This window comes from Lepisma saccharinum, chromosome 6 (genome assembly GCF_977018435.1).
Source record: "Lepisma saccharinum chromosome 6, izLepSacc3.1, whole genome shotgun sequence".
NCBI lineage: Eukaryota > Metazoa > Arthropoda > Insecta > Zygentoma > Lepismatidae > Lepisma > Lepisma saccharinum.
In genome coordinates this window covers 49,931,961-49,954,260 of record NC_139234.1, presented here as the reverse complement: position 1 = coordinate 49,954,260, position 22,300 = coordinate 49,931,961, and the positions used below count along the sequence as shown (strand labels likewise).

The 22,300-nt window shown below is 37.8% G+C and overlaps 1 protein-coding gene across 3 annotated transcripts in view; it reads right to left on the bottom strand.

The window, feature by feature from the left end:
- The window catches only part of LOC145988737 (uncharacterized), a 29,279-nt gene extending 7,224 nt beyond the window's left edge, over positions 1 to 22,055 (bottom strand). Inside the window, exons 1-2 of one of the 3 annotated variants that reach the window (XM_083123857.1) lie at positions 21,903 to 22,055; positions 8,694 to 9,464 (exon numbers count right to left, since the gene is read on the bottom strand). In XM_083123857.1, the coding sequence (XP_082979983.1) occupies positions 8,694 to 9,367 (674 nt within the window). In that variant the 5' untranslated portion in view covers positions 9,368 to 9,464; positions 21,903 to 22,055. The remainder of the gene's footprint in view (positions 1 to 8,693; positions 9,465 to 21,902) is intronic. The other 2 variants (XM_083123858.1, XM_083123859.1) reach the window with 2 other exon arrangements.
- Positions 22,056 to 22,300: the final 245 nt, after the last annotated feature.

Here is a 22,300-nt window from a genome sequence, read left to right as displayed (position 1 = left end):
GTACACAAGGCATTTTCAAACAGTTCAAACTCTGTAAAATGATTAACTGGATACTCTTCCAGTGGCAAATTATTGTTGTTCTTGTTTGTTTCCAAGAAGGGAGTTTGGAACAGTTAGGTTTTGTCACAATTTCTATAAATCTAGCGAACGTCATGAAAAAACTCTGCCATCTGATTGCCATTATTGCATTGAGGACGTTTGAATTACAAGAATGCTCAACTCTACTACAAAAAAAAAAAAGTCAACTTAATCTACAAATAGAGATATGAAACAGGTTTCGACAAAACATTTTTTCTCTGATCACTCGTAAATTGCTTTTATTTGTTGCACATCAACAATTTTGTTTTTAATGTTTTCTTTACATTATATCATATTTGCTTTAACATTGGTATTGTCATAATTTTAACGTGCTTCATGTATGTCACTTCTGACAATTTGTAAGATATGTATCGTATGTTTATTTGGTTCATTTCAACAAGGGTTGAATTTTACTTGGTCTACTGTATTATATTACGACAAGTATGGGAGGGGAGGGGGCAAGTGCAGGTCACCTGTTCCCCTGCCTGATTTAGCACCGCACGCCACTGTATTCAGCATACCTCTGCGACCACCGCAATGCATCAAGGTGAATGCAATAATATATGTAGCAGTGGAATATTCCTGAAACCATTCAAAGTTGCATTGAAAATAAGCAGATACTTCTTTGGGGAGTGGGATAAACTGTTTAAGGAAAGCAGCATTGCCATATTAGGGTCATTCCTTGTGAAATCAACAAGGTCCTCAACCTTACATTTTTGATTCATTTGAAATTTGGCATACTGGAAGCACCACCTGAGGTAGGAGAATATGCAAAGTTGTAGATCCATATCTTTTTTATATCCGAAATTACAGTGTTGCAAACTAGGCGATTTTGACCATTTCTTCCAACATCTTGTTAACTTTAAATTGCAATATTTCGGCAATCAGGGCACCTACGAAAGTAATTCTGATAGTGTTGGAAAGGTCTTGAAGGGCTCTTTCACGTGAAATATTGAATGCCTATGTCAGGGTAAAAGCCAATTGAAGGTGATGTAAAGAACATTTTGGTAGCCATTTTCTCAAAAACGGGTCTTTTAATTTTTTTTCAAAAAATGATATGACATACATACACTATTACTCTATAACTGTGCAAAATTTGAAAATTGGACAACAATGGGATCTGGTTTTGTGTTAGGTTGAGGATAGGGTAGAGTAGGTAGGTAACATATTTTGATAGACAAATTCCTAATACGAGGGTCACTATTTATATTTTGAGCCTAACAATGAAAAAACAGGAATTTGGCATTGAAAACTGCTTTATTGTTTTTTGAAGTATTCTCCTTTATGGTCAATACACTTTTGCATTCGTTCGAACCATTTGTCAAAGCAGTTTTTCCAATCTTCTTGAGACACCTCTATAATATGGTTTTTGAACGCATCAACGGCATCTTCCGCCGACGAAAATCGTTGTCCACGCAATTTATTCTTGACATTCGGGAACAAGAAGAAGTCATTGGGTGCCAAATCAGGACTGTACGGCGGATGACCCATCAATTCGATTTTTTGACTGTTCATAAAGTCGGTTGTTAGACGAGATGCAGATCTTAATGAAGAATGATCCGACGGCGTTTGTTTGTTTTCCGTATTTGACCGAAGACCTCTGGCAAACAAATTGTTGTGTACCATTCAGAGTTGACCGTTCTACGTTCCTCTAAAGGCACAGTTGCCACATGACCAGTTTTCCCGAAAAAACAGGCAACCATTTGTTTCGATGTGCTTCGAGCGCGAACAACTTTTGTTGGAGTGGGTTCATCTTGAAGCACCCATACAGTCGACTGCTGTTTACGTTCCGGCTCATATGCATATATCCATGATTCGTCACCTGTTACAATCTTATATGCATCTTTTGAAGCACCACGATTGTATTTATTGAGCATTTGTTTGCACCAATTGACGCGAGTGTCTTTTTGAGTTTTTGTCAAATTGTGTGGGATCCAACGAGAACATACCTTTCTCACAGCTAAATGATCATGTAATATTTTATATATGTTGGTGGAACTAATGCCTATGGTTGCCTCAATCTCACAGTATGTCACATGACGATCTTGCAGTATTAGGTTTTGCACAGCATCAATGTTTTCTTGAACAACAACTGATTTTGGACGACCTTCGCGAATCTCGTCGGTGAGCGAATGGCGGCCACGATTAAATTCGTTATACCAGCGTTTCACAGTAGCAAAGGATGGGGGGCTTCATCGCCAAATGTGGAAGTAAGTTGATCGATGCACTCTTGTCTTGATAATCCACGTCGAAAATCGTAAAAAAATCATCGCACGAAAATGTTCACGAGTTAATTCCATTTTATTGTTGTCGCGCAATCTCCAAGGCAACATAAACAACACAAATGAAGCTATTGACAAAACATTTGAAGTACGTTATGGTCAATAATGCCAGACGATTTCGTGCAAACGTCAAATCGCGCCTAACTTCAATCAGTGTTGCCAAGGCTCAAAATATAAATAGTGACCCTCGTATTCAAAAGTAAAAGTCTAACAGAAATAAAATACAATATTGTTTGAATTAACGTACATGAATCTAATGTTTAAATTCATATTTATTGCAAATACAGGGTGATTCAAAAGTCCACTCTCAACTTGTAAAAATCACATATTAGATAAAATCTGAAATTTGGATATAATCACTCTTGGTAGATATTAATTTCAATGGTAGTTTAAAACCACTTTGTTCATTGCATTATGATTATTGACACAGTGCTAAAGTCTTCGCCATTTAGCACAGCACACTATGATGCTAGGGGTCCCGGATTCGAATCCTGGCCTGGGCATGAGTGTTCTTTGTGTGTGTCCCTTCATTAATTTCAACCATTATGGAAAACTGTGCATTTACTCACTAAATATATAAAAAATAAAAATGTTAATAAACTTACGTGAGTGAGTATAAAAGTTTTGCAGACGACGTTTCACGAAGCTACGCTTCGCTTCTTCAGGTCACTTATCAGTATTTAAAATACTTCGTCAAGAACATAAGAAATCCAGGATTAGGTTAAAAGGGGTTATAGGATATGGAATTAAAAATACCTGAAGTTAAAAATGCCATGTAGGCTAAGAAATAAATCTAAAAGATTAGTGCCCGTACTACCATATTGAAATGCTACTACAGCCACTCCTTCAATATGGTAGTACGGGCACTAATCTTTTAGATTTATTTCTTAGCCTACATGGCAGTTTTAACTTCAGGTATTTTTAATTCCATATCCTATCACCCCTTTTAACCTAATCCTGGATTTCTTATGTTCTTGACGAAGTATTTTAAATACTGATAAGTGACCTGAAGAAGCGAAGCGTAGCTTCGTGAAACGTCGTCTGCAAAACTTTTATACTCACTCACGTAAGTTTTTTAACATTTTTATTTTTTATTCATTAATTTCATCATATGATTATTTATCCTAATCTTCGTGATTAGCCAAAAGTGGCAGAAAAGCAAAGTAAAATAAACCAATTCATACAATTGTCACCTTTTAGTTAAGGGGTCCCGAGTTTGATACCCAGTGGAGCCATATAGTGGCTCGGAGAAAACCTAGACATAATATAAATATTTTGGAATAGTGGATGATTTTTAATGTTAGATGAGTAGAAGATGATGTGCAAAGTAAACTTATGGTGAATGAAATGAAAAAAGTTACAGTTTGACATTACGTGGCTATGTTCTTCATCTGCATTTGCCTACAACAAAATTTCATTGTAACTCTACAGTACAATATTTCTTCTGTGGTAAATCTACTGCTTTCTGGGTAGTACGTTACTTTAGTACAGCAAAGTATATTAATTAAACACTGGATTGCAGCATAGCTTGTTTTAACACCTATAGAAAAGTAGTTTTCTGTCAAGCTTGTACAAAGGAGCTACGTTTAATTGTTAGATTACATCTGAATTAAAATTTCTTTCCGTGGGAAATATATGTGCACTCACACACATATACTATATCAGAGGCGAAGATATAGTACAAGCAATGCAAGCACTGCTTGCATAATTCGAATATCATTTAATGTACTTAATGTTCAAACCGTATTTAGTTTCCATCGCACTAGATTTCGCGAAAAAATGCGGCCGCAAAACTCCCCCAGCAGCTCTGTAGCAAGCACCAGCCTCAATGCTTGCAGCCATTCTGCGGGAAAATAAGGCCTCCGAAGGAGTCACATGGCGAAGCGTGAAATTCTGGTGGAACCCGTCCACAAAGCTTCTACAAAAAGCTGTGCTTTCCGAGCTTGCGTGATTCCCGAAAATAGCCGAGTTCAACCGAAAGCAGAAGGATTCATCTATGGGTACGTTGCCAGCAAAAACTAGTAACGAATATTTGTCTTCATGAACACGTAAACAAGATCGCAAATATAATAATAATTGTTAGTCATAAAATAACTAAAAGAAGTTATTATCACTGTTCTAAATTCCATATATATCATATTATATTACAAATTATTTTAGATTTCACGAAATGCAAAACACGTAAAAAAAGTTGACATTGGGAGTTGGGGCAGTGGAATTTCTGCACCCCCGTGAAGAGTTTTCTCAGGGAGGGAGGGAAGATTGGATGGACCTTGGTCCTGCACCCTGCTTCCTGGTCAGTCCAGCTCAAATTACGCCAGAAGTGTTGACCGCTACCAGTGTTTGCAACTGCCAAATTATTTACGCAGTAATTCAAGTGAGCTCTTTCACAAATTTTACAATCAATAAATTGACTGCTTTTGAATAAAACTTGGGGTGAAAATAAAGCTATCTGAGAAAGAACTATCTACTGATATTTGTACATGGCATAGAAGTAAATCATATACATTCTGCATATTATGAGCACAAGAATATGTTTTAATGATTGATTGGTTGTTTTAAGTCCACTTTCTGCACAGTAAGGCTAATCGGGACTGGACCTACAGTTTAAAATGGGATCTGAAACACTTGTGCCTCCACCGGGTATCGAACCCGGAACCCCTTGATTACAAGGCGACGACACAACCACTGCGCCATCGGGGAGGCCCGAATATGTTTTAAGTTCTATTATTATGACGCAAGTGGTGTTCCCAGGGTCTTTTTACGGTCCCCATTTTGTCATCTTTTCCTTCCTTTGACGTTTTTTCTTAGATATACTGGGCCAAAAGGGGGTTATGTCTACCATCCACCCCCCCCCCCTTCACCCCGGGCACGCCATTGAATGACACTTTATTACTTAAATATTAATGTACATACTCGTTTTGCTGAAATGATTCTGATTCCTCCGCGTAATTTTTATCTCCAAACTGATATATCTTTCTTTTGTGACGGATAAAATTAAAGAAATAGGTTGGTATCACTTTCTGTTGTTTCAGAGATTTTCAAAGTGATCTTGTGTGGATGCTTGCATTTGCAGTTGTGGAAAGCGCTTGGGATAGTGTGAGTGTTTGTTGCTTCGTGTTTTGTGCTGTGAATTTATCGGAATGAACGCGTATTTAGGAACGGTTGATGTGAAGTGCGGGTGTATTATTGAGCAATTGAAAATTGCTTCGTTTAGCTCGAGAGAGATAAGTGTTAAAATGAAAATCGTGGAAGGGGGTCGACCAACACCGCATTTACCGGACTTAAAACAAGTTAGCCCAAGGGGCTTTGTGCGACATTTCCAAAGCAATTTGTACCACAAGTTTATTTGGCTAGCAGGTTGTGAAGCACGCAGTAGGTTGTACTGTTGGCCATGCGTATTGTTCGCCGTGCACAAGACGAACTCCGTGTGGTCAAGTGAGGGATACTGGGATCTGAATAACGTGCACAATGCATTACAGAGACATGAAAAAGCAGAATCTCACATAAGGGCATTTTTAATTCGGAAAATCTTGTGTGGATTTTGCTCTGGATCACCACAGACTAGTAACAATCGAGCGCCATAACAAAGTTGTTCGTCAAAATCGCGATATTTTAAAGCGTCTTGCAAGTGTAACAACCTTTCTTGGTAGTCAAGAATTATCATTCTCGGGATTGTTTCCGCAATAAGAGTGTAAAGGACATCTTGAAGTACATTGTAAACAACGAATTACAACAAGTGATGCTCGAACTCCACAAACTGTGTCTGCTAGTACTGACTATACCAGCCACAACAGCGTCAGTTGAAAGATTGTTTTCAACGCTGAAACGTATCAAGACATTCGCCAGGAACAGCATGGGTCAGGAAAGGTTGTCAGCCCTTGCTCATTTGTCCATTGAGAAGGAACTATTAAAGGAACTCAAAATGGATGAAACTAAATTTTACGATTGTGTGCTTAAACATTTTCTAGAGAAGAAAAGAAGAATGGAGTATGAATATCGTCACTAAGGGTGGCATCCAATGGACCAAGAGTTTGAAATTTATTGTGGTGAGTACATCGTCTATGCATGTGTTTCTTTGCTTTGAAATGAATTTTTTATTGTTTGTGTTTAACTTTTTATTTAGTGTTTAAGTTACTCCAATGCGGTTTTTAGGGTGCCCAAAAATACTAAATTACATCATGCAGCGTAAAATAAACAAATTATTCCCATTTTTTTTTATCTAAATCGGTTTTGTCACCGTTTGACCATATTAAATAATAATGAACAAATAAAGGTACTAATAAGTAAGTAAGAAATTCCGTCTCCCTTTAGTCGTATGCGGAAAGTTCGCATATGCAAAACGTTTAATATCATATGAATAACATTACCTGGATTTTTTTTAAAAAGTAAATGTGACGTTTGCGGATCATATAGTTTATTTTTAGTACAGTCACTTTATTACGATATTTTGACAAATCCAGCGACTGGGTAAATGAGGCTATAAACCTTGAATCTTTCCCCTTGGCATGTCGTTGTACTACATGTTTTGTTGTACTGAAACATTGCTTGCCTCCTTCGTAAGACTACGCTTCGCTACTGTACTATATAGTTATATATAATGGCCTTGTTCAAAACTACCAGGTGCTGATGTGATTTCTGGCTACTCTGAAAATGTTTCATCGACCGGGTTTGTTTCTCTACCTCTTGCATTTTTCAGAAACAAGTTTAAATAGTAAGTAATGGACACTGTGAGGAGGCATCATCTTACATTACATCAGTTCTGAATGTGACAATGCTAAGTTTTCATATTTTGTTACACACCAAGTCAAACGATGTTTTCTATAATTTCATGTGTATACACAGATAAACAGGTTATATGCTTTTACAAAAATAAAAAATATGCAAATGACCTAAATTAACCAGGTTATGTTCTTCTAGCTTCCCTGCAAATGAGGATTTGATTCAAACTATTGCCTATTCTTTGTGAAACATATGCACACAATTAGTACAATAGGTGACACAAGTTCATTTCTTTAGATAAGTATTAATACATGGTGTCTACCAAAATTCCAATTTCTTGACTTTTTCTTGACCTTTCTAACCTTTTACTTGACAGTTTTCCCCTCTTTCTTAACATTTATATAATCGCCCCCAACTTAGGTATAGTTGGAAATTAAGAAAAATATATATTTGAATTCAATCAAAAACCCATACCCAAGACAGGTTAAGATGAAAACTGAAGTTGTACTTCAACAAGAGATTTAGACTTGCTTTCATTATTAATGCATGTAAAAGTTAATGCTTCAGACTTCATCCTATTTGGGGAATGGCCACATTACTTAATTTTTTTTTTTACAAAATTTCAAGCATACAGAAATTTAATTCTTAAGAAACAAAATGAACAAATCTTAACAAAAACTCAATTCAATTTCAGATTTCCAAATATTCAATTTCTTTTATATCTCAGTACAGATATATAACAATGAAAGTTCATTCACTATACTGTAGAAAATAGCAAAAATTCTTGAACAAAAGCATAATTCCTTGACTTTTTCTTGACCTATCTGTTGATTTCTTGACTTTTTCTTGACTGGTAGACACCCTGTAATAGTAACGTCCTTTGAAATTATTTTTGGTTTGATGAGTGTTAATTGCTCTTTCACAACTTGAGAACAATTGCACACCCAATTGGGGCATTTGTTCAAATTGGAACAATCATTGTTAGACCAAGTTTTATGACTCACTGCAAAGGTGAATTTCGTTTAAAATAGTATTATGTATAAACTGTAATGCTAAATAATAAATTGAAATGTAATTACAGTAGAACTGTGCATTTGAAAAAAAAAAAATGAAATTCATGTTCAATGACTATTATTTTTGGGGCCTATTTCAGAGGTTTCTAGTGCTTGCAAATCTGCACCCTAGTGATGATATGATGTAACTAATGAAGACACACTCACAAGCCAGGATTTCAACCTGGGAAACCTGTCATTGTAGCAGGCTGTGCTAACTAACCTCTCTCCCATGGATATATGCTGTTCAGTATTATGCTAATTGTTAGTTTTGTGACATGTTCAGGATAGGAAGGGGGAGGGGCATATATTATCAAGATGTATCAAGAACTATTTGTAAATGTTTAGTGTTATTGTTTATACAATATAATTTATACTACACCAAGTATTTTTCTTTACTTTAGATTTTTGGAAAATACACCTCAAATTATGGTTGACTTTCATCATTTGTAAAATGACTTACTTAAAATATATTTAAAAAAGAAATTGTGTTCCTTAGTGGTAATTTAACTATCACTGTAAAAGCAACTTTTCAGAAATAGATTCTTCAAGTACTTACTCTTCTTTCACAGTGTAGGCCTGAATTGTTGATGCATTCCTGCTTCTGGTATTGTAACCATATTTTCTGTTGACTATTGATGATGATGATTCAGCAGGAAAGACGTAACTTGGATCATCTTCCTCTGTTTCACTGTCCTCGTTACTTTCTTGCTTCACTTGCTGCATTATTGGGATATTTTCACAATTATTATCTGCTTGCTTTAACAGCGTGTCAAGCTCATCACAGATAATATCCATCAATTGCTCCCTTTTCATGTTAAGCAAAGAATCATCATGGCCTGAATTCTCATTGTCAGATATGATCCCACAGGTACCCTTTTTATTATTCCTAAAACGTTCACTTTCTGAATCTGGAGCCTTCAAACTTTTCTGTTTTAGTCTCTTTGCATTTTCCACCATGGAAGCCAACTGATCTATGATATTAGCTTTTATTGTGTTGGTAACTTTCTCTGAAAAGCATACATTTTCCACACTCATATCATTTGGAGTTAGGGGAATTGTAAATGTTGTCTTATAAATCTCTACAGGCTGATTTGGAGCAGAATCAACCTGTTCTGAATCTTGGCTTGCATCAGACTTAAGTCCTACTTCCATTTTTATCGCTATTTCAAAATCCGTGTCCATATTTTTATCTGACAATCCCAAAGCACTTAATATGTCTTGTGTATCCATGGTTAATAATTACAGTCTTTACAAATCATCTACTACCTGGGACACTGATGAAATTTGCTTCGCTCTGTTGACAGTGTTGACTGCATAATACTAAAAACTGAAAGTAAAAACAACACATTGCATAAAATACATGACAATAAATGCTATAAGAAGATAAAAAAATTATTCAATCACAAATTTAACTGTAAATAACAAAGTTTTAGAGATATTTAGACTAAGCTACTTATTGCAAACCCACACCCATGGAGAAACTTAGTTCTTTGCTTCACAAATGAAATTAATGAATCCTATGGATGAGTTTCCAAACACTTTCTACCACTCTTAATTAATCGCAGTAATGAGAGTGAATGGTGATTAGATGATATCAGCACCGGAGCTAGGTATTTTGGCATCCTACACAAGATTGTGGTGTGGCACCAAGAACAGACATTTTATGTGCCTCCTTCGATATTTTCTTCTTATGCCATGGTTTGTGCTATATATACCCTACAAAGTTTGAAATGGGGAAACAAACACACATTAAAAATAATGTAAGTTGTGTTTAAAGATTCGTAGTTTGCATTTATGATTTTTTTTAAAAAGATAAGTGTAGCCTATTTAATAATATTTCAGTCATGTCTTAGTGCCTGAAGAATATCTTTAAAAACATTACTACTACTTTTGGAATCAGAAAATTCCAGCAGTGTTTTACCAGAATATAAGCCTACAAGTAGAAGAGGAAAAATGTTAAGAATAATAATTAAAGTAAATAATATAGCATGCTGTACGTTCTCATTAGAAAATTTTGTAATTTAAAATTATTAAACTCTGCTTGCAATAAATAACATCATTATAAATTATGTGAAACACATTATTCTAAGTAAAATTTCTTTTAATGAAGTAAAAATCATCTATTATATCACATCAATTTACCATTTTTGCAATTTCTTTTAGCACTCTCTCTGTGCATGGGCACCTAGACTACCCCTCGCTACAGGCCTTGAAGACATTTATGAATGAACACTTGCAAAGAAACATGTATACCCAGGCCAGGAATTCAAAATCGGGCCATCGGTGGCAATGCAAAAGTGATAACTAATATTAATGCTCCAAACTTGGAGAAATTTATGAAGTTAGTTCAAGATTTTTGAACATGAAACATTTCAGGCCTTGGTCTGATTCTTGGGTGAGGTATGGTACATGAGCTTACATTGTGGATAGCAGGGGCGGTCCGTGATTTTTTATTATTATTATTATTGTTATTATGATTCTCATTAACTGTCATTTATGAATTCTTCTATCACTAGATTGTAGAATCCATCGTCATTTTCATTTCAGTTTTCAGCTTCTTCTCAATTGCTGCACTTGGGTATTTCTGCAGTAACTGTGAATTCGGCAAAGTGTTGAAAATGACACTAGCACTAGACACCGGAATTGTGGAAAACAATTAACACCTGTAACTTGAAAGATAGCAGATGATGACAAAGTGCTTTTCTTAAAATAAAACAAAAGTTATTGTAATCCCTTCTACACATCAGAGGAATAAGCGACACTTATTGCTCTTCTGAGACAAGACGAGCGAAGACAAAATATTGACAATTAACTTAATTTCAAAGGACAGAAATTGTCTTCAGAAAAACTCTTGTCACGTTCCTTTCATCAACTACTTCTGACCTCCAGTTTCCGCTCTTGACTTTGTTGCAAGTCTATTTTCATAGTTTCAAATGCTGCCATCAGATGTGAGTTTGGAATGCTTTAAGTAAATTGTTCATGTCATCGAAACCTGAACTGCTGTAAGTCTTTTGTGCGATTGCTGGCCGATATAGACACTGCAGCGACTTGTTTTTATTGCAAATGACAAGAGGGCATAAACAGAGCCAGCCAAATGAGCATTATTATATATACACAGAGCATTCCCTGACATTCGCTACGAGACTCGGCGGCAAGCGGCCCGGCATCAGCGCTTGTCTTTCGCGGTGAACGGGGTCCGTGACAGTCGCTAGAGTCGGCTATTAAAATTATAGTTTTCATGTTGTGTAATAACCTTGACTACAGAAGGTGTTGAAAATGATGTCTCTCTGCTGCAACACATTCCTGGCATCTCCGAAGGAAATTGGCATGTACACGTGCAAGTTCGTCTATTGTAATTCTCCCGATTTCTCATACAATACTCTCTTTTAACTCACGGATGGTGTGCGGATTGTCTTTGTATACTTTATATTTTAGATTTAAGAATTTTAGCAGCTCTAAATGCTGTGGGTTTTTTAAAAACCCGTTTCTTGTGAGAGGCGGCAGATAGATTTCCAAGGAGACTGTTCTAACCTTTGTCCTATCACATCGAGTTTTTCCTCAGTAAGTACACATGGGTTTTTCTTTCCACTTTTATTCAGAAATGATCCTGTTACTCTAAACTTTTTTATGAGGTTCAATATAGTGGTCCTATGTGGAACGGGAACACCAGGAAATTGCGTTGCAAAACGTCGTTGCACTTCTCCACAATTCCTCTTTCCGAAGTAACAATCAATAAGATAAATCCTTTGTTGTAATGTAAAGTTTTGTGGTGCCATATTAAGCCACAATCTTCAACACACGGACACGACTGGCATCAGTCTGCAATGTCAACAGAAAGGGAAAGAGAGCGTAGGCAGGGAGAAAAAAAACAACAGACTGTAGCGTGCGACTGTTGCGGACCCAGTTCACCGGGAAAGACAAGCGCTGATGCTGGGCCGCTTGCTGCTGAGTCTCGTAGCGAATGTCAAGGAATGCTCTGTATGTATTTGTATGTATTTTTATGTTGCTTTTCTCCCTCTCCAGGTTAACCTGAACGATGAGAATGTCGTTTACATGAATTTGAAGAAGGAACACTTATAATAATTCACCAATTTTTCGGTGGAACTGCAACACTTCAAAAAGGCTTGCAGCATTTCAAAAACTTTTTCTTCTTGTATCATCTGGGCATGGGCGTCCGGAAGGGGGGCAAGGGGGGGCCGTGGCCCCCCTCTGGAAAATGAAAGTCAACCAAAAATTATGTATTTCACTCATATAATTTCATTTTAGCCACATTAATATGTGTTAATTATTGCATTAACATCATAAATTTAAATTTAAGCAATGTTTTTTTTAGGGAATTACACTATTTTGGGGGAAAATGTGACTTTTTTGCCCCCCTGGAAAAAAAATACCTTCCTTGCCCCTCCCTGGAAAAAATTCTGCGGACGTCCATGCATCTGGGTCTAGAAAGGGGTTCACATGAAATGTCGGAAGACATTTTAAAGTGCTATAATGCTCCATGAGAATAATTTGTGAATTATTTAACAGCATTAATAGAATGTGTGATGTGATGAGTTGTTATGAGTCAATAACTAGCCTTTCATATTCTAAACTGGAATTATACAAATATTGGTATCGGTTGGAATTAGTATTGGTATCCGCTCAACCCTAGAAATTATGCTAAATTTCCGAATGCTGTAAGTTGTTTTATTTTTAAAAATTGAGGCACGAGCATCACATATCCTGTCACAGAAGTCTTCTCTTGTGCTTTCCTCCAAATTTGGTCCATCCAGCATCCAGGGTGGCTACAAACTAGCAGAAACTAAGTTCCCGGGCTTTTCCAGGATAAATTTTACATTTTTCCCTGATGCATAATCCCATATGAGTGCCATGCATGCGATTTTTGTTGCTTGTTGTAGTGAGACATTTTCTCAAAGTTCAACGTAGTTGGACAAGGTTATCCTATAAAAATCATACGCATCAATGGAGCCTAAATTGTTCATCCGACATATGCTGTACCACAACATTCAACAAATTACAGGGTTGCATAGCACCCTTATTTGTTTCCATGTTGCTTCAGAATGTCTGACAAAATGCTGTACTATGATGTCCAACAACCAACGGACGGTGCCACAGTGGTGGTACCCCCCTTCCCCTCCATCTGTTGACAGTTCTGTACCCTTTCTACTTCCATACAGACATGAAAAAATGATAATTCAATGCAATGTCCATGTAATATTTAGAGGCTTATCAAATTTTTCTGCTTCTCCGGATATGTCTTCCCCCCCTCCTCCTATCCTACCATCACTGATTTCTGGAGGTGTGGTTGTGTTGCATAAAAGGGGCATAAAAGCTGATGTCGAGACTAAAGTACAAGATTTTCTGTTCCCATGCAGCGCTTCATAATGACATATTTCAAAGTAAATGCCTGGCACATTCATTCCATCGCAACAAAGGAAGAACAGGTCAATCAAGACAAAATTCCCTGACTTTTCTTAACCTATCAAATTCCCTGACATTTCCCGGTTTTCCAGGTCTGTCACCACCCTGAGCATCAATAGAGCTGAAGAAATAAGCAAAATTGTATACAATTTTATGAAATTTTGAACCCCTAGAAATTTTGTTTAAGAAATTTAAGTGTTTGTTTCCAAATAGCTTTTCACAATGAGCTCCATTTTTAGAAATGGATAAAAATTGCTACAGTGATAGCTTAATATGTACATTGAACAATTCAAAATTCTATAATGGAGAAATGTGAAGAAACAAAACAACACTGTTTCTCTAGACAAGTGAAGACCAGAACACTGAGCTAATACAGTGGCACAAAATATTTGGTTTGTTGATTTTCATCAATTGTGTTATAGTATTTTACTCCTTTTTAATTGAGCAAATTATTTTAGTTTGCAAAAAAAAATTATGTAAGTATACAGGGTGATTCAAAAGTTCAGCACCATCAGTTATTATACGGCGTACGGATTTAGAAGCAATATCAAGCGGTACCACGCAAAGCCTACCTGTGGCAATCAGCCAATGGCAGGAGTGCAATGTTTGTACAGTTAAGAAACTGTGGCATGCAAGTTGAATGCCAAGTTCTGTATTTTTCTTGTGTGCAAGAAGTCTTCATAAAACTCACCACTTTAAGGTCCATCATAAGATGGGGCAAGACATTTTGAACCTGAATGTCCAAGTTCCATAACTTTCCGTCCCCTACAGCCGGAGTTATAGTTTTTTGAAGAAAGGCTGGGAAACAACATGTCTCAATACTTACACAACCTTTCATTTTCCTTCCGCTGAAAATGTCTATACACACCCCAATATGCATTTTCAATGCATAGCACTTTCCACACTAAAACGTACGCCCACCTTCCAAACAGAATCCCAGTACCATATGACATGAACCGAAACATGGTCTGCAGTAAATCTCACGCTGCCTGACGTAACGCCAGGATTGCCAACCTTCAATCTCAGATATTTCCAACACAGCTCCAAGTTACAAAACACAAATAACGTAACAACATGTTCCTTCATATCATGTCATAAATAGTCCCATCAAAAAACTCTCATTACTCCACTATAATACATCTCCTAAAGCTTAGAATAACACAAATCATTCGTATAGAACGTAATCTTCACAAATGACACAAAAATCATCACCTTATCGCGGGTGTACGGAGCGTCGACAGTACCGATTTTCATTTCATCTATTTATGTACACAGGGTTCAGTAACCTCTCTACTTTTCAGAAATTACTCCCTCACATAAGTGATTTTAAGGTGACGTTATGCAGTTATGGGTTCAATTCATTCCCAACCATAATTGTTTGGCCGCGGTGGCTCAGTCGGTAACGCGTCTGACTACCATGCTAAAAGTCCCGGGTTCGATCCCCGGCCGGTTCAATCCGGGAACTTTTCTAACGGTGGAAGCGGCCCCGGAGCCCACCCAGCGTCGAATGACATGGGTACCTGAGGGAAACCCTGGGGGGTAAAGGCGGTCAGGGGCGTGATGCTAATCACATCACCCCCACTCACGACCGGATCAAGAAAGTGTGGGGCGTTACCCCCACACCCCCTATATGCCTTCATGGCGTGGTGCTATGCACAGGGGAACACTTTACCTTTTTTTTTTACCTTTTGCTCATTACTTTAAGGAAGGTTCAAATTTTGTGTGACAATGATTGCGAAAATTCTACGATAATTAGTCTTCCTGCTAAAATAATTTGAAAAAAAAATAATCATAAAACAATCGGAACCGTTGACAATATGTTTACTAGGCCTATAACATAAGTTGGTGGTTCATTCTGTATACATAATATTAAAAAACTCCAAAAATGCATTATTATTTTTCTTCCATAAACCCTTCTAAGAAGTTATTAGTTAACATGCTTAGTTTCACTAACTGACATGATTTGTTATGAAAAATACATTCAAATACCATTGTGTTAGAGAGACTTTTAACAATTACCCTGTTACAAAGAAAAATAAATATATAACTGAAACTAACACATGCCATGATCAATACTCAGCTGTTCTCCAGATTAACTCTTATCTGTCTAGCATGACATATAACAATGCTAATGATGTTTGTGAAAATATACATGTTGAAATATATCATTCATTTGCTTCTTTCAACTCTTGGGGGATGAAAGCATCCTTGATTTCCTTGTAAATGAAACCACAAAAAATTCCATTTTCATGAACTACCTAGATCCAAAAATTACATTAGATAAAATGAAATGCTTCACTGACATTCTGATCATTTTGTGACACAACCCTCTACCAACTAGGATCCAAATAGTGAGGAATAATGATGTAAAGAATTCAAGGAAGAGAGATGATACAAAAATAGTTTGATGATTAAATGTGAAATCTTCGAACAAAAAAAAAAAGTTCTCCAACCACCAACCAGAGAAGTACGATGAAAATAATGATAAAATACTTTGCAAGACATGGATGGAAACAGTTCATGCGGTAATCCTATTAGGTTCAGGAACAGTGTTGTGTTTGAGAAGCAACCAGGAATACCTTATTATCTAGAAGTATATCAAGGGTAAAATCCTTGAGTGAATGTGGAATACGAGTGTGCTTTTTGGTAAAAGAAAATATAAAAAAATGCACTGTGGTCTAAATGATAAGAAAATTTCCTGAAAAATTACAATCTCTATGACTTAGATTCTATTTTGATAATTTTCTTTCGTCTACTTCACTGTTGGTTTACCCCACACCAAGGGTACGTAGTGTGGAAAACGACCCAAGAAACTGTTCCCCGAGATGGAATATAACATAGATGGCAGTGCAATCAGTATCGTTGCTAATTTCCTTATGAAAGTAATGTGGCTTAGTTAGTTTTGGGATTATATTACGTAGATTTGTTTATCTTGAAAGGCGGTACGTGAATTGATGGAAACAGTTATATTTGTGGAGTGATTTGCAGTCACGAAATGGCATTAATTTGGAAGGAAAAGTAAAATAAAATGAATAAATAAATAGAATCCGTGCGTAACACAAGAAGAAACATCGCAATGTGATTCCGGACGTCAGGTGTTGGATTGTTATTTTCCTATGTTATTAGAATGTAAATAGTATCCTGAGAGATACTTCATACTGAGGCTACAAACCACAAGTGTCGTTTGAAAGCGAGAGGTCGGTAATCAATGCAGCCTCTCGAACTGTAGGGACATAATCTCTGGCTGCACCGTTTCCTCAAGGAGATAAAAGACCAAAGCGACATGCGACAAACAATACAGGGATTTCACACCAAAGTGACACAGGTCCTTCTGTCCAAGGCAACTCTCATACCGAAGCGACATGCGACACATGTTGCTTGGAAACAAGCCAATCAAGAGCAACATATTACATCGTAGCGGCATGACGGACAGCACAGGCCAGCATTCGGTTCATGAAATCCTCAAGCGATAAGTGTCGCTTGCCACTTGTTGCTTTGATGCACAACCTCCCTAAATCAAGATACTCATTGCATCGCGCATGCACGAACAACTAACCAGGGCAACACGTTGCAAGCTATTGAGGAAATGGGCCAGTTTGAATGACATGCAAGCGACACATGCATCTTATCGTGTAGCCTAGATCTGTTCTTGTAATGTGTGGTTTATTGTGTTGCCTAAATCTGTTGTTCGCAAATTAGCAGCAAATGCTTGCTAGACTGAAGGCACAATGTCACTTGTCACTTCGTTGGCAACTTCCCCTGTGGCCCATTGCTTCGGTCTAAGTACCTTTCCTTTAAGGAGCTTTCCGAACAAAGTAACAATTAGCACGCAAATACGGCATATGAACATGAGCTGAACCTGAACGTGTCGTTTGCTCTTTGGACCCTCATGCGCAATAAATGCTATTTTACAGTCTGGAAGTATCTGTGTCACTAGTCACATCAGTGTGAACATCCCGTGTCACTTCCACGTGGCACTAAGAAAGTTTTGTGGGTTTCCCCTTGTAGTTTCATGCAATCATCATTATCATCATTGCTGCGATTAGTTTCAAGCAGAAGAAAAGAGACAGTAAATATAAAAAATACAAATGCTTCAGTATGTATATCGTTGAAAGAAATTATGATGATGATAATAATAATGAACCTAATTCATATACAAACATTTAGTTACCAAGAGCATTCCACCCGTATATTTTCTCCCATTATTATTAATGAAAGTAACGATAACAGGATGTGGTCGACTGTTCGTTAATATATTTGCAACTACTGTACCAAATATCATAGCAATTATCACATTCATAGAAATGCTTCATGTAAAGAATCTGATGTTGCACCGAAACGTTGCATTTAGCTACTTCCATTATAAGCAGATGAATACCATGTAGCGGGACCAACACCAGCGCCTCTAGCGGTATCATATCTGAGTTGAATCTGCCATAGACGAGTGGTTAGGGACAGCATTAGCAACTGGGAAATACATGCTAACATTATCAAACCTGACCTGCCTAACCTATCCACGTATGCATACAATAGCTTAAATAAGCAAAATATAACTTACGAAACCTATTTACATGCTTACTTATGCTATTATGTGCCTACATGGAAAGGTTAGGCAGGCCGGGTTTGGTGCTGTTAGCATATATTTTTTAAGGTGCTAATGCTGTCCCTAGCCGCTTGTTGCCAGAACATTGCCCTTTTCCACATTACGTATTCAAGGTGCTGGGCTCGGTGCCAAAATCTTACACCTTGGATTACGCGAACATTTCAAATGTTTTCGTCAAATAAATAAGTTTCTTGTAACAAAGGGTGTATCTAAATAGTGCGGAAGGTTTTTTTTTTACATCTACGGCGACGAAACTTACGTTTTTTTGATATTGAAGTTCCTAACGTATGTTGCGTCTATACGGCTTTTCAGGGATTCCATATTGGATTCATGTCACAGGTGCACATCTAAACATTTTATTTTTCTTCTTATGATTGTCTTGTGCAATGGGATAATTTGCGACATTTTTTGGAGGAGTATCTGGATGAGTTTATGTGGTTTGACAGGCATGGAAAACAGCGACGAGACACGATGAGGAATATCGTTCAACATATTGTTGAACGGTATCCTCAGCGTGTGTAAATACGTTATCTTGTGGAACATCGTGCACATTTCTCTTTGGAACTGTGGGCCAGAAATGAGGTAAGACTCTACTTTACGTCCTTTTCCTAAGGAATACGTGTCATATATCGTTGGAAAGCTTATTGTATAAGGAATTCAACAACGTAAATCCCAAAGCAAGGAAAAATTACCTGGAGGAGGAAATCGATAAAAACCGATGTTGTCCAGATATGCGTAATTGAACATACTGAGGAAATTTTTCGATGATGAAGCACATATTTAGGGGTGAAATGAGTGCTAACCTAACCTCGTAGGCATACCATGTCCCCGTGAATGGTTCGTAGGGCTATCGTGAATGGGTTGTGAGGCTACCCGTGCATGGTTTTTGGAGCTAACGTGAATGGTTTGTGGGGCTATTGTGAACGGTTCGTGGGGCTACCCGTGAATGGTTAGTGGGGCTACCCGTGAATGGTTAGTGTGACTATCGTGAACAGAAAGTGTAAAAAGAAAAGCACGGTTTTGAACGATGCACTAAATTATTACTGGGGATAAACGTATTTTACATTATCTACGAGGGACGTTCATTAAAGATTTCCCCTGAACCAGTTCCCATGGACGGAGACAAACGAAAATTGGTACAGACATTAGTCCTTCTCTACATAGGAACCACCAATGGACACACACTTTTCCTATCACTTTATGTACCCATGGAGACCTTGTTTGTAGAAGTCTGCAGGTTGTTCCAGATGTCATGACTTGACCTCAGAAATCAACGTTTCATTGTCGTGCAAGTGCGTCCCCTTCAGAAATGACTTCATGGTTGGGAAGGGTAGAAGTCTGATGGTGCGAGGTCTGGAGAGTACAGGGGATGAGGAAGGATTTCTTATTTGCAGGACCGTGCTTCTGTCTGGGCAACATTCGAGTTGTGAACTGGAGCATTGTCTTGCAGGATGTGGATGCCTTTGGCGAGCATGCCACACCTCTTGGTTTTGATGGCCTTCCTCAATTTCTGCAGCAGTGAAGCGTAATACGTCCTGGTATTAGTGGTACCCTTCGCCAGGAAATCCATCATAACTACTCCATGCTGGTCCCAAAAAACCATGAGCATCACTTTGCCCGCTGAGGGTTGGACATGGCCCTTCTTTGGTGGTGGTGAGTCAGCATGCTTCCATTGCTTTGACTGGGCCTTGGTCTCTGAGTCATAGTGATGGACCCATGTTTCAGCCTGGGTGATTAGTCTGTCAAAAATTTCCTCCTGGTTTTCGTGGCACATGGTCAATTAGCCTGGAAGCACGTGACTCGTTCCTGCATTTGGAAAGGTGTGAGTAGCCGAGGAACCCATCGGGCAGACACCTTCTGCATGTGCAAATGGTCATGGATGATTTTTTCCACAGACCTCACACTGATCTTGACATCTTCAGCTAGTTGGTGAATGGTTATGCGGCGATCCTCCAAGATGGCGGCTTTCACTTGCCCAATGGTGTCTTCGTCAATGGCTGACTGGTGTCACCCGGGAATGGGGTTGCTTCTACTGAAGTCCGACCACACTTGAACTGACGATGCCAGTGCTTCACTATCTCATACGATGGGGCATCCTCTCCATAGGTCACTTTCATCTCATCAAACGTTTCCTTTGATGTGCAGCCTCTCAAGTAAAGAAACTGGATGAATGCTCGGTATTCCACTGGATCCATCACTACACCTTGTCTCAATTCAGTACTTGTAAGAGAAAAACTAAGAGGAGTTCATAATTGCAAATTACCTCATGACCTATGCACATATGTATTATTACCCATATAAAATTTCAGTATTCTACATTAACTAGAACTGGGTCAGGGGAAATCTTTAATGAACGTCCCTCGTACAAGTTTTTTGGAACCTGTTCTTTTTCATGCACCATACACATGCACAACGCACCGAGAACACAAAGAAGCATTCACCACGCAGAATGCAAATGAGCAAAGCACACACATTGACAACGCAGACACAAAGACGAGCCTGCAGTGTTGTTAACTCCCATTGGTTACAATAAGGATCCAAAGTAGAGTATAGCCATGACTTGTGGTATGGGATAATTTGCAACTTCTTATTTCTATGATGGTACGGACAGGGGAGGGTAGTATTCTGTGGAAAAGGACAACAAAGACTTTTGACATACAACTGACTTCTCTTTTGAACTTTCAAATTAACTCCGGCCAGCAAATCAGGCTGCACTTGAGATAAAGAGGTAAGTTACCATTTGAGGTTTAATTTTAGCCTTATTTCTTTGGTACCTAAATGTGTCGGTGCAAAAAATAGTATTAGGGGCAGGTGGCTCCGGCCAGTTTCTAACATACCTTTAAAAGGGACTGTATACAGAAAGACAGGGCTGCGGTAGTGGTAGGTTAATGGCCCCAGGGCCGGGGCCCGGAATCAGTGGGAAATTTCAACACAGCAACCACCTCGCAACTTCAAACGGCTGTAAAGTTGTAAATGCTTATTTACGCGCTCCAGAATTTTATTATTCACAATTAGCAGGACATACTCTTTATATATATAAAAAAAATCTCCTGCGAAATCGAGGGTGTAAGATTTCGACATGGACCCAAGTGCTGTACCAAGGGTATGCAGGAACAGGGATTATTCGAGATGGTACTACTTTACTATACCGGAGACACCTATCAATGATTTATTTTGCAATTTTTTACATAGCTAACATACTATTCTGCATTGCGGAACATTTCTTTAAGTGAAATAATGAATTTCTAACAAAAATAATGTCTATTTCATACATTAACGAGTACTTACTGTTGTTCCTTACTTCCCACAAACCATCCACCGGTAGTCCCAAAAAACCATTGACGTTAGCCCAAAAATTCACGATAGCCCCACGAACCATCACAGGGATGAGGTATGCCTGTTAGGTTAGGTTCCATTAGCATTCCTTTCGTTCAATTTAGCATATACGGACAATATCGGCTTGTAGCAGAAGCAATAGCGCGTCGGAAATAGATTTTCGTAGAAAATCACATGTATACACATGAAAATGGATCAAAACTACATTCCGGAACATCAACAACGCTACAGAAAATGATTTGCGGAAGTACTTTCTCCTGTAAATTTGAAGAAATCCGTCTCCGGTATAGTAAAGTGTTACCGAGTTATTTACTTATAGCGTTTTATGAGAGTGCCACAGGCAGTACTTAGCCAATGATGTGTAGTATTTAAATTATAATTAAGAATGTATACTGAACAATCTACCCTTGTGTTTTACCATTTCGGCGTAAAAAAATATATGTTCACTCGTAGTACTTAATTCGAGCTCCGATTTGGCACTTTGCATTTTTCAATTAGACGATCCTGTTCTGTGAAATACAAACATCTTTACATTAGTTACCATAGCTTCCTTACGTAAACATTCATGCTGTACACACACAGTATTGCCAGGTCGAACTATGGTTTTTAACGTGGATACAGATGCTAATTTTCACTACGATTCAACTTTCTTTATTTCGTGTTTTCAATTTATTTTTGGATATTGATGTATCTATTTTTTATTAGCTGTAAATTATTTTCGTTATTTTAAATTGTTTTCCTTCAATTTGTTTGGGAAATATATGTTTTTTGGTAATTTTTATTGTTCAAGGTTGTCTGATCGT